Source organism: Parathielavia appendiculata, assembly GCF_033297405.1.
Source record: "Parathielavia appendiculata strain CBS 731.68 unplaced genomic scaffold N657scaffold_22, whole genome shotgun sequence".
Taxonomy (NCBI): Eukaryota; Fungi; Ascomycota; class Sordariomycetes; order Sordariales; family Chaetomiaceae; genus Parathielavia; species Parathielavia appendiculata.
In genome coordinates, this window is record NW_026944241.1 from 44,058 (window position 1) to 56,774 (window position 12,717).

The 12,717-nt window shown below is 55.0% G+C and overlaps 5 protein-coding genes across 5 annotated transcripts; 2 read left to right on the top strand and 3 right to left on the bottom strand.

Annotated features, from left to right (window-relative positions):
• Window positions 1–1,042: 1,042 nt before the first annotated feature.
• On the top strand, window positions 1,043–3,070 carry N657DRAFT_649757 (cytochrome P450). The gene is made up of 2 exons (XM_062793795.1): window positions 1,043–1,397; window positions 1,491–3,070. The coding sequence occupies exons 1-2, from the start codon at window positions 1,289–1,291 to the stop codon at window positions 2,756–2,758; spliced, it is 1,377 nt and encodes a 458-aa protein (XP_062643561.1). The 5' UTR covers window positions 1,043–1,288; the 3' UTR covers window positions 2,759–3,070.
• Window positions 3,071–4,039: 969 nt separating this feature from the next.
• N657DRAFT_693426 (uncharacterized protein) lies at window positions 4,040–4,608 on the top strand (the record flags this gene model as incomplete). The annotated part of the gene is made up of 1 exon (XM_062797217.1): window positions 4,040–4,608. One exon carries the CDS (start codon window positions 4,040–4,042, stop codon window positions 4,352–4,354), a length of 315 nt encoding a protein of 104 aa, XP_062643562.1. The 3' UTR covers window positions 4,355–4,608.
• Window positions 4,609–6,641: 2,033 nt separating this feature from the next.
• On the bottom strand, window positions 6,642–7,476 carry N657DRAFT_658777 (uncharacterized protein; the record flags this gene model as incomplete). Its single annotated transcript, XM_062794926.1, has 2 exons — window positions 6,642–6,739; window positions 6,801–7,476. 2 exons carry the CDS (start codon window positions 7,474–7,476, stop codon window positions 6,642–6,644), a joined length of 774 nt encoding a protein of 257 aa, XP_062643563.1.
• A 748-nt stretch (window positions 7,477–8,224) lies between these two features.
• N657DRAFT_636994 (uncharacterized protein) lies at window positions 8,225–9,256 on the bottom strand (the record flags this gene model as incomplete). The annotated part of the gene is made up of 3 exons (XM_062791477.1): window positions 8,225–8,665; window positions 8,814–8,903; window positions 9,254–9,256. 3 exons carry the CDS (start codon window positions 9,254–9,256, stop codon window positions 8,225–8,227), a joined length of 534 nt encoding a protein of 177 aa, XP_062643564.1.
• Window positions 9,257–10,064: 808 nt separating this feature from the next.
• Window positions 10,065–10,908, bottom strand: N657DRAFT_626104 (DUF423-domain-containing protein; the record flags this gene model as incomplete). Its single annotated transcript, XM_062790775.1, has 2 exons — window positions 10,065–10,631; window positions 10,693–10,908. 2 exons carry the CDS (start codon window positions 10,906–10,908, stop codon window positions 10,401–10,403), a joined length of 447 nt encoding a protein of 148 aa, XP_062643565.1. The 3' UTR covers window positions 10,065–10,400.
• Between the last annotated feature and the right edge of the window lie 1,809 nt (window positions 10,909–12,717).

A 12,717-nucleotide genomic window follows, 5' to 3' on the forward strand; every position in this document is an offset into this window, starting at 1 on the left:
GTTCGGAGTTGTGCCAAGATACAGGCCTCTCTTCGTTTCAACTTGTCGTAGAGATCGCGAGTGTGCTTGCCAGGTAGTGCCTTATCCAGAGCCTTTGAGAATTTGCCTACGCCTTCGGGGAGAACTCTCCTCTGTTGTCGTTTGTTCAATTCCAGCCTGATTGCACTGGACTTGGCTTGGGGCATTTGGAGGTTGGGTATCTGTCCTTGTCTCGTTGTCCTTTGTGCTGCCGCCTTGGCCTCTAAGCCCAACGCAAAGTTGGCTTCCGCTGGGATCCACAAGAAGTCGACTGAGTTCCCTCTTTCTTGGTGCAGTCTAGCCAGCTCGTAGATTTGTCGTCTAGTGCCTTCGCCGGACTGTTGTCGCGGTTGCCTAATTGCTGCTAGCGCTGACTGGTTTCTGGTAACGATGGTGATGTGCCTATGGCAGGCGTTGGCCAGAGTCTTCTCCAAGGCCATTGCGATGGCTGCTAGTTCTGCTGTGTATGGGTTTTGCTCCTCCCTGGTGCCAAGGGTTATAGGGATTCTTGTCACGATCTCGTTGGTCCTGTTGAAGAAAGTGTCTCGTGCGATGCCACCAACACCGACAATGCCTTTCTTCACGGATGAGCTTGTTGCAATCACGATGCCCATGGCTCCGTTGGCCATCTCGGTCGCCTTCTCTCGGTCAGCTTCGATCGTCGGCTGTAGGCGAGGTACCCAGGGAGCGACGGCGTATTCCTGGATTGTTTCTATCTGTTCGGTTTTTGTTCCTTCTACCACCGCACGGGCGATCTTCTGGTTCGCGCTCGGCCTTCAAGCCGCCAGGCTACTAACGGTATCCGTCCCGCACAGTAAAGTGGACCCTGGTTTTGACTGACCAGCCAACCCTAGCTTGCCAAGACTTCAGCTCAGATCGACAGGCCGCGCTAACTCTGATTTGGCTTTTTCGGCCTGTCGATCACCCGTGTTCGGCCCGCCACACCATGACGGTCAAATGACGTGTCAGCATCGTCAGGAAGAGGTCCAATGCAGGCCCCAGCTCTGGGACCGTGGTGACCGAAACGTCGTCGCTGAATGGTCGACCGAAGTCATGAACCGCCCTCAGCTGCATCCCTCATTGGTGAAGGCCCGTGATTTGCAGCGTCGATTCGCGAGCCAGGCCATGATGAAGCGGTGATCACCTCTTTTGTGTGACCCTCCAACCACTGATTTTTCCCTCTCCCCAACGGCAACTTTAAAGGACGAAGCAGTCTTAGCGCCTGGCTCCTCCTTCCTTCAATTTACAGCCTACCACATCCGCCAGCACCATGTCAACACCGATCCCGCAACCCCCAGGCGTGCCCCTGCTGGGCAATATCTTTGATGTCAACCCGAACAACACGTGGTGGTCGCTCAAGACACTTGCCGAGAAGTACGGTGAGTGGGCAACTCTCAGTTACCATCACCAACAGAATCCTGAGAGAGATGAAGGAAGCTGACCATGGTCCATCTGGTGATCGCTCTCGGCAGGCGAAATCTTCCAGATCAATGCGCTGGGACACCGCATTGTATTTATAGCCAGCGCCGCGTTGGCCGGCGAAATCTGCGACGAGAAGAGGTTTCGCAAATACGTTGGCGGGCCCATTGAGGAGATCCGCTACGCTGTTCATGACTCCCTGTTCACCGCCTACCATCACGAGGAGAGCTGGGGCGTTGCCCATCGCATCATCGCGCCCCAGCTCAGCCCAGAGGCGGTTGCCAACCACTTCGACGAATTCCTCCAGTGTACCGACGAGCTGATTTCGAAATGGCATGGCCTCGGCCCCGACGCCCGCATCCGGCCCCTCGACCAGCTTAACCGGCTCAATCTTGAGGTCACTACACTCACCTTTTTTGGCAAGAAGCTCAATTGCCTCGACGGACCGGAACACTCCATGATCCGGGCCATGGAGGACTCGACGTCGGAAGCCATTAAGCGCCCTACCAGGCCGAAGCTGCTCAACTGGCTGGTGCACGGCGGCAAGTTTAAGAGGGCCACCAAGACAATGCGATCATTCGCCGCCGAATTAGTCAAAGAGCGCCAGCAGAACCCGTCCGACCGGCGCGACCTCCTCTGGACGCTGCTGAACGCAAAGGACCCCGAGACCGGCAAGGGGCTGACCGAGGCGCAAGTCATCGACGAGATCGTGACCATGCCCATCGGCAGCAGCACGGCACCCTGCGCCATCGCGGCGGGGATCCTCTTCCTCTTACAGAACCCGGACGCGGTGGTCAAGGCCCGAGACGAGATCGATGCCGTGGTCGGCGACGGCCCCTTCCGGCAGGACCACGTCTCGCAGCTGCCGTACGTCGCGGGCCTCGTCCGCGAGACGCTGCGCCTGTCGTGCGCCGCCCCGGGCTTCAACATCGAGCCCATCCCCAAGCCCGGAGACGAGTCGCCCGTGCTGCTGGCGGGGGGCAAGTACCAGATTCCGCACAACCAAGCCATGATTATCGTGCTGGCCGGGGTCAATAGGGATCCGGCTGTGTTTGAGGACCCGCTCGCCTTCCGGCCCGAGCGCATGATGGGTGACAGGTTTGAGCAGCTGCCGGCCGCGGTCAAGAAGTGGTTTGGTAATGGGAAGCGGGAGTGCATCGGCAAGCACTGGGCGTGGGAGTTTTTGGTGGTGGTCATGGCCAAGCTGATCCGGGAGGTCGACTTTGAGGCGGTGGATCCGAAGTACAAGCTGAAGCAGGATGGCTGGTTCAATATCCGACCCATCGACTTCTTTGTAAAGGTGAAGCCGAGAGCCCGGTGAGGTAGGGTTTGCCTGGGATGATGGCGGCGATCATTTATGACGTGAGAATTGATGATGAGATTGATGGATGGGAGAGCTTGCTGCTAACCGAGAAGATGGAATTGTTGGAACCTGCAGGGCGACGACCGCTAAGATATGCGCTGGAAGAAGCTATTCCCAGTCAAAGCAGTGGATTGAATTTTTAAGGTGGTAAAAGTGATTGATTGACCATGCTGTTGATGGGCATGGGAGAGGACTAAGTATGTAAGGAAGAGGGGTTGCGGTGCTGGCACCAATCAACCACCGAGGTCCGTTGAATGCAGCCATCAAGGCGGCTTCGTTCCGACAGGAATGACCGGGAATGCGCCAGCTGCACCGGTTCCCAACCCTGTGTAGTTAACGAGATCAGAATTGCCTCTACGCACATGGTGCATTTGGCAGGATTTAATGAGGACGCCGTGGGAAACGGCTCAATGTTTCCATCCTAAAAAACCTGGAAAGCTGGTTACCTTCTTTAAGGTAGGTAACTGATAACTTCGAGTCATTGCGTCGAACAAATGTTTGCCTCAAGGTGGCTGCGTCTCTCTTGTCTCCAGCCCATTTCGTCAGGTTTATCTCGGTTGGGTATCCAGGTCGTCGTTCTCCTCCAGCGGCATGCTCACATCCGCTGGTGTCTCGGGCTTGAAAGCACGACCGCAGACCGAATGGCACTGCCTCTGTCACCGAGCTTTGATAGCATTTTTGAATTGTGGCCAATGACTATCTTGCTTGGCTGCGGGCCTGAACGTAGCATGGCACATTTCTTCAGCGGCTCGCTTTGACCTCACTCGTCGATGATGCGTGTAAGAAAGATTCCAGACCTGGTCAGCCGACATACGTAATGGTCAGGCAGGCTAGGCATCTGGCCCTGTCCACCCGCACATACACTTTGCTCCTGCTTATCTGAATTGCTGGAGATCAACCGAAGCTCCGGGGTACGAGATAGTACGAAAATAGATATAATAGGGGGCGGAGCAAGCGTCTGTGTACGTTCTTCAGGGTGACAGCTCTGAGCTTGGGCAGCATGAAGTCATCAGCGGGTCAATGCGAATGGAAGGGCCAGAGGGAAGATAGCTTTGCCATGGAGCGCCGTGTACATTATATATTTGGTCTCTTTCTATCAAATCCTTGCCTCAGCTTTCCTCTTCCATTGCGCTTCCAGATTCTCGGTATACCCCCACTCGCTAGAATCTCGCTCGCTCGCTCACCTCCTTCGATCACAAACCCAAATCGTTCTTCCCCTATTTCGATCCTCCAAAAAAAATGCGTTTTTCCATCACCACCGTTTGCGCCACCCTCCTTACTTTGGCCGCCGCCCAGGGCGCCACCGTCACTCTGCCCGCCGGCGTCACCCTCCCTGCAGGCATCACGCTCCCGTCCGGCGTGACCGTGGTCCAGACCTCTAACACCGCCGAGCCCGAGGCCGCCAATCAGCGCAAGCGTGTCCGCCAGTTCGACAACAACAACAACGCCGTCAGCGCCTTCTCCGGGTTCTCGACCTCCATCGGCCGCCGCCAGACCCGGACCGCCTCCGCCGGATCCCGCCCTACCCGTCCGGCTGGTCTAGGCCAGTTCTAAAGACCGTGCCGGATACACGCTAGATTCCCTGCAGATGATGACGACAAAAAGTCTCAGCCGAGGGATATTATCCGAGCTTGCGATCACGCATAACGAGCATGGATAGCGGCGCCAGGTTGAATTAGTGTTTTGTTGGAGATTCAAGTTTGACACATTCCTTGTTGAGATTGGGATAGGTTTTTGGGCATTCATTGGATAGACTGGATGGGGGAGTGCTTCCTGAGGTGGCAATTCTGTGTTTCCTATTGCGGCCCGCCCGCCGGGGGATCACCAGTGGCTTGTACGGGAGAAACGCAGGCGGGAACATCGGGGTGTGGTAGGGGGCGCACAAGACAAGCGCCAGGTTCAATGTGATTGATGTCTGTCATTACCCCCGAGTTACAATCAACCCTCCATACCTTACTGTCCATGGCTTTGGGATACTGGAACAGAATTCAATGAACCAACCTAACCCCTATATAGTCGTCCTAATGCCTTTGGTGACCTTGCTGTTAGCTAACGCGAAACAAAAGAACTCTAACCAAGTGCTTGGGTCATCACCTTTGGTGACCTTGCTGTTAGCTAGCGCGAAAAGAAGACTAACCAAGCGCTTGGGTCATCAACCCCTTGTCAAAGTGTGACATGTAGGCACGCATGAACTCTGCTTTGGAAATGTCAATGTTCAGGCTACGTTCTGCAGCGCCCTTCAACTGTCTTCCAACGGCGTTGGTGGAGAGGTTGAGACAAATGGCATTTTTCACTTTTGGGCTGAAGAACGCTCAGCTATCGTCCCAGAGCACCAGCTGTCCCCGTATCCGAACCGTCGTTCCATTCGTGGAGGACGACAAATACGACTGCGTCTCCTCTCACTAAGGTACCTTAGTATGATACCCAGTATCACCGTTTCTTGCCGAAGGTCAAACAGGTGAAAGCAAACCTTGAAGACCCTGTCTACTAATTCCAAGTTGGACCAATCAACCAGGTCCGAATCTTTTCGACTGCAAACCAGTCGTGCTGTGTCTCGGATGTGTTGGAGCCCGACTCGCCCTGAAACATACCCGTGTGCCGCGGGAGGCGCCCAAATCTCGGCCTATCTCACGGCAAGAGCCGAAGTCGACCAGGACGGGCATCCGCCGGCAGGGAGAAACATTGATCGGGGTGTTGCCGTCCCGGCACCAATCTCGATGGGATTCAAAGTTTCACCGCGAATGCCACAGCACGTCGAGGTGAGCAGCCGACCGAGATCACAAGCCTGTGTGTCACCAACGGTCAGCCTAGAAGAGAAACCAAGCGAAGCGTTGGGGCTGGGGGATGCACGCTGCCGACAGGGCCTGCGACTATGAAGGTGGCCGTTGGCGCTACCGACGTTGCTTTGAAGGAAATCACTGTCATGGAAGCCGGGGAGCGGTCGATGACGTCGCCGGAGGACCTAATACCAAGTCAGCTTTAGATGATAGGTAAGGTCTGGTACACATATAGGCAACTTAACCGCCCGTGCCGGAAGCACTCCCCATCCACGCTATAACGACGTCGTAGTAGCTAATCTTGTTGTCCTTGCCCAGTGGAGCCCCAGGGACGATGAAGTCAAATGTTGGCTCGAACACCATGCCAGGTATGATGGCGACGATTTTGATCACGAGGCCCTCAGCACACTGTCGTGGAGCTCTGACTCGGAGGGAGAAGATAGTAATGAAAGTGAGAGTAACGCGGGGATGGAGGAAATTGGATTCGGAAGCGGAGAAGGATTGATTCAACACAGTACTTCCAAGTTCTGGTATCAAAGATACGTGCATGTACCGGGTGGCGGCTGGAGCTGACTAACGGGAGGAAATCAAGGGTGGGGTGAGAGTTGGCGATGCCCAGATGATCGATAAAGAGACGACCAACACGCTGGCTCCGGCGAGCACAGAGTCATCCGTTGTCTTTTCTGGGCTTTTGCCAGAAGGTGGACTTCGAGCGCTGGGTTATGATTGTTTGTAGTTGGCATGGTGACATCCAAAGGGGGGGGGGGGGGTCTCCAGACTTGCCAACGGGAAGCATATTTCGAGATGGCGTCGGGCAAGTGGCCTTTCCTTGCGCAGCTTTTCATGTTTGGTTTCACCGGTAATATAAGTCATTCTCCTATCCAATTTCCTCGTTGCCTTCAAAGGTCATCCAATGCTTTAATGACCACTGAAAAAGCACGAGGAGTGGTACTAGATAAGTTTGATGCAAATAAGCACCTTGATGCCTTTCTGTATCCTTGATGCGCCGGAAGCCCGACCTCAAGCCATCCATCGATGTGAGTGACTGAGGAGCCTTCTGGCTCTCAATTACCAGACATCCCAAGAACTCTGTCGACCATTCGATGTCCTACAGCCGAGTATCCCGGAACGAAGAGTTCCCCGTATGGTTGCATGAAGGTGTCTGCAGTCATTGTTAACGGCCGAAGAGCAGTGTAGATTACGCAGGACAATTGTTGACTAACCGTATGTCGTCTCAGGCTTTGTCCGACACAGCCAACTGAATACCTCAATCACTCCATTCTTGAAGTCACTCTTTGGAAACGCCTCCACAACGGCCGCATACTTGTCCTCCGGAACCCCCAGATCCGGTCCCACGAAGTCCAAGAGAATACCCTTGCTGACCGCCTCGACTTCAGCCTCTTTAAAAAAAGCAATTTTTCGTTCTGCATGCAAGGCGATAGCGTCCCAGACGAGCTGCACGCGGCGCTCCTCCCAACGTCTGCCATGATGGTGTCCACGGATGAACTTGCGCGCAGCAATGGCGCCATCGACTTCGAAGCGGTGGTCAGGCGTGACGATGGTCGAGTTGGGAGTTCGTTCCCAGCCCAGGTCGTGCAAGATCAAGGCTACGGCGTGGACCTCGGGGTCCACGAGGGTCTCGAGGGTACTGTTGTGCTGTAGCATCAGGGTGCCGAAGAGCCAGGAGCGCATGACGTGTCCGTATATATTGTCATCGCAGTGTTCTCGGGCGTACTGCCTCGCGGCTTGGACAATGGGAGTGTCAATTACTGAAACGCCCGCAATTATTCTCCGTGGGTGGCGGTCAGAACCTCGGGGGCCAAACAAGGGGGTGGCATGGGCTGAGAAGGAGATGCAGGCTCCGATGAGGGCGAGCCAGGTAAATCTGATGGCGAGCATCGTGGCTGCAGTGATTGCGTTCAAAGGACGCTCTCAGTGGGCGGGGTTACAAGTATTAAGAAGGTGTACCTTATAACCTTGGTACCGCTGAGAGAAGTCACCGCCGTCAGGGTTCCGAGTCTCATCGGTTCAACCAAGAGCGGCTGAGAGGGAGTTTGAGTCATTTTTGGCGACAACTCATCATCAGTGCCATTCCTTTCCTGCACAAGATCGCATATGATCGGTCAGCTGGGTCGGTCAACCTGGTCCGTCATCTTGGTACGCCATCTTATCCTCCGACAGACCTCGGAGCTTACATCAGGCCCTTAACAAACTCCAGTACCTCCTTGGGTATCATACCACTATGCCCCAAAAAAGCCTCTCCAAAAATGACACCAGCAGCCAACGCCCCATTAACCCCCACAAAAGACATGCAAAGCTCCAACTCGCGACGAACGGACTCCAGGGACAACCTCGCGCGTGCACACGAGACCTTACTGCCGGCCAGGCATCGTCGGCCTGGTCGATGACTGCATCCCCAGAAGTTGCTGGGCCAATTCCTGTTTGTTGAGATCAAACCAGTGTTGGCTGCAGCGAATTCTGTGGTGTCCCTCAAGGCTTGCTCGTACTTCTCTCGCGTCTGCGACGCCATTAGCCAACAGAACCGGATAGTCAGTGAGGGGCGAAGCACTTACCTCGCGGACCTCATTCCAAAGCTTCGCAATGCGCTAGGCGCAAGCGGCAGCATTGGCGTGTTTGGGTTCTTTCCTCAGATTCTTGATGGTTCTGTCGGCTCCATCAACCGCTGAGTAAGCCTGTTCTTGTCCGTGTTGAAGTCCACGCGTAAGCCAGCAATCTCAAATCGAAGCGCTTCCAATTCGTCCTCCCGGTGCTCCTTGAGCTTCTTCAAATCCCGCTCAACAGGACTGCACTCTGCCTGGGCTATATTTCGGGCCATCTGACGAACAGCCTGCTCGGTGACCACAGCCTTGAGTTTGGCCTGGACCTTGCCCATCTCGTCCTTAAAAGTTTCCAAATTCCTTGCCAAGTCCTGGATTTGTTTATTCTCGACTTCGATCTGGTTGTCCTTGGCCCACTGCTCAACTTGGGCGACGACGGCATCAGTGATCGCGGTGTCGATGGCAACGGTGATCGCATTGCTGATTGCAGCAGCGATTGAAGCTGAGTTCCTGCCGCCGTGGGGATCGACCTGAAGAAGTTGTTCTCCCGTTAGCACATCAATGAGCTAAGCAAGTCCGTTGCCAACGACAAATCCTAAGATCAACCAATGGTGGTGCCGCCCCCGAGTTCCCTCACTCCCTCCGTATGCCTTCATCCTCAAGAGTCGCGAGACCCACTGAGTCGGCGCTGGTATGTGACCGCACTTTCGCCCCGCCACCATACGGGATCGGCCAGTTGACGGAGATTGTATCCTTTGGCCTGCGGTTCTGCCCAGTCGACTTTCGACACCGCTAAGTCCACCCTAGAGGCCTGGTCTGGACTTCTCCCTGTATGCAAGCTGTTGAAGAGCCAAGCTTGCGATCCGGTTCTCTCCCTGCCGCCGAAGGCGGAAAAGAAGCTCGGGGCTTTCTGTTCTGCGTCCTCGCCTGTTGCAACCATGCTACTGCGATTGTCCCCTCGCATCCGACCAAGTGATTGTGTTGCAGATCATAACATGTGGGGTATGCGCTGCTCATGGATAACCTAGATGGATGCTGCTTGGCCAAGCAACGCCCTACGCGATGGCAACAGGAGTTCAGGCTGGCCAATGGCCTCCGACAATCGGGAGAGTACTTACCATCTCGTTGTTGTTGCCGGCCTGGGCGATTTTGGCAGTGATTGGCTCCAAAGTCGGAGGAGAAAACAGAGTCTGGAAAGAAAATGCAACTGCCGTGGGTCCCTATCACCTGGGCGATCTGGCGTAATTGAAGAGAGGGCCACGCACTTGGAGAGAGGGGGATGGAGTTTATTTTTGGGTGTGAAAGAACTAAGGCTAAAAAGAAAGTGGGAATTGCGAAGAGAAGAAGAATCAGGTGGTGTAGAAAAATTTTGCAAAAGGGACAGACATGGGATCAGGATGGGATGAAAGGAAGCGAGCTTAACGCTGTGATTTCTGATAAATCTTGAGTGAAACTACGAACCGGGCTTTTTCTCGCAGGCAATGCTGGCGTACTTGATGACGACCAGGAGATGTGACGCCCCGGGCAAAAGACGTTGATAGCATAAGTCATCCGATAGGAAAGACAGTCCGGGAGTGAGGGTATGTTGGAAGGAGGTGGGAAGTTGAAGCCGTTGTTGGGTTGGAGGAATGGGAGGGAAGAAGGAGCAGGAAACCATGGAGGAAATATTCACAGACTTTCGGGATTCTTAGTGCATAGGTGGGAGAATTGGTGAAAGATGGGTTCTTGGGTGTAGGAGAGATGATGTCACGCAGAATAGCGCCAACGTAAAAGAGCCGATTAGTTCTAATATGGGTGTTACAAGGAGAACACAGAGAAAATGGGAATCTGAAGTCCCCTTGCTATCGAGCCATCACCGATGAGGCACTGGAAGAAGAAGATATTATGTCGAGCATCGTCTGATACGCGCAGGGAATGTTGATCAGCTGCCAGTGTCAAAGGGCAACGACATGGAAGGAGTGAGCTTGAATTGATGGACGGTACAAATAACAGCAAGTAGGCATGACCTAGCGTAGGAGTGCCTGACTTAGGTTTTCAATGAGCGACACATCGCCGATGCGTTGCTCGTTCTCACTCGGGGGTTGCGGGCGGCAAACTCGCTGGCCACAGTGGGGTTCCTGGCCCAGCTTTATTTTGATGGAGAGCAACACCGCAAGACACAGTGGTTGAGTGGATTTGCTTCTGTAAGATGCCCAGTGTCGCTAATTCACCTTTCCTACTAGTATCTTACACGAAATGCAGCCAAGGCCTGGTGCCCTGCAACGCTTAGGAGCGTGGCCACCGGATAGCGGCCCCGCGCTTTCCAAACGCCAAAGCCAGCCAGCCAGCAATCAGGCACAAGCCCCCGAGCGGGGTGATGGGGCCCATGAAGCGGAAGCGGTCGGTGTCGAGGGACAGGGCATACAAGCTACCGCTGAACATGGCCATGCCGGCGGTGAAGAGGGTGCCGGCGACGGGATTGTTGCTGGCCATCAGCAGGGCGACCGAGTGGACGAGCTGGCGCAGAGTCAGCATCCCCGTCCTCTCGCCAAGACAAGGAAGCGGCGACATGAGATACCTGGTATTGAGCTGCGGTGGACCAGTTGGCCAACTTTTGAGGATCCGAGATGTGTTTCTTAAGCCCATGGGCGCCGAAGGCTCCGAGTCCGACGGCGGTTGCGCCGAAGATGGCGCCCGTCTTCCACAGGAGGGAGCTGCTCATTGTGTCCTCTTTTTGATGCGTGTTGCTTTGCTCGACAGTTGGGAGAAGAGGAGATGTTTCATCTGCCGCCATTCGGTCTTTGCATGCGTCACGGTGTCAAGCGCATGGCTCTCGGTTGCTTCGGCATGCAGTGACTTGGCAGATGCAGTCGAAATAAGCGTGCGGAGAGTGCTCGGATCGACCTCAGGTGGGGCTGCCTCAGGCCCAACGGCAAGCTGGGGAATCTCGTTGTGCCGACAGTTTTCCCCTAACCCTAGAGAATCCATGACACTTGACTATCAAGTGGATATCTCAGGTCTGAAACGTATGGCGCGTTTTTGGAAAACCCCGCAAAAAACCGCCCAGCCCTTTGATATCACTTTCAGAGAGGTAATTTTGGCAGTCCTCCCGTATTGCCCGGCAATCACGCAGTAGATTTCTTTAAAAAGCCATTAGCTAATGCAGCTCGTCGAGCTCAAAAGATTGATATCCTTTGGAAATGATGCATTTTTGTGGTTGTCGAGATGCACGAGCTTCAATTCCGGGAAGGCATTTCGCTCCCCTGGAACCGGCCGTCTGGCACCCTAAAAATTGGCGCCCAATCCACTAATCATTTAGGGCTCAACGCACTAATTTCAGGACTTCAGATCTCAACGACAGTTATCAATCTCAGGGCTACAGTACATACATTGGACGCTATATGACACTTGCACCCTTTCCACCCACCTCCCTGCCCCCCCCCCCCCCCCGAAAAAAAGAAAAACCAAAGAACGAAAAAAAAGAAGAACAGCCAAGCAACCCCCTTTTCACGCTTCCGCGGCCATCTACGCTCCAGATCCCCGTTCTTGATAGCCTTCGTGACCTTGTCAAGAGACCACTTGGGGCACAGCTCCTCCATTTGCGCGATAACACGCGACTGTTCGGCGGCGCTTTCTGCGCCGCCCCGCTCGCGCGACTTGCCCAGGATGAAGTCGACGATTGCCTTTCGACCGCAGAAGACGGACTTCTGCGACTTAGGGCGCCAAGCAGCACCATAGTTAGCCTCGAGTGACTCGATTGAAGGCATGCCAGCCCTTCCGTATCTCCACAGGAGCCACAGATCCGGAATAGAGCGAATATCTAAAGGGACCTCAAACCTAGGCACGTTCGACGCAACCGCCGGCGGCGCCGGCGGCGGCGGCGGCGGTAGAGACGCTGTGGTAAGCTGGGGAACGCCCCCCTGCTCTTCGTCTCCAGTAGATAGTTGGGGGGAAGGGGCCCCGCGGCCCGGCGCCCTCGGTCGCCCGCGCTTCGGCATCTCGAGCCGTTGTACGACAGTGCTGCGTCCCGGACTGATCGTGACAGTGTACGACGCTTTAGAGAGCTCGTCCATCCTCTTCTCCAGCCTCTGCACCTGCTGCGTAAGCTCAGCAAACGCCCTTTCGATCCAGAGGTTGGCGGCAGTTTGTTGGCTCGAAAGGGCACGTAGGTTCTCGGCGACGGCGGGGATGGCTCGATCGATAGTGGCCACATAACTGTCTTCCTCGGCCGCGTGGCAGGCGTTCTCGACTTGCAGCGCAAACGCTGCAAACTGGGGACTCTGGAAGACTGGGTCCTGGAATAGAGGATGTCGGGGGTATAGTTTCTGAAGGAAGACGGCGTCCTGCAACAACACGTCTCGAAGCCAATCGAGAAGCTCGAGAAATGCGCCGGCGGCCTTGTTCGCTTCCACAGACCAAGATCCAGCATCGTGGGCATCTTTCCACTCGTCGAGAGATGGCCATATACGTGTACGGAGCGCGAATGGCGGTTTAACGGTGTCCCGCGGCAGAAAGTACGACCCAGACCAGTCGGGGTCGAAGTCGGCTGTAGACCTCATAAACTCGAAAGGCAGAGATGTAAGGTAACACCCCGTCATCTGAT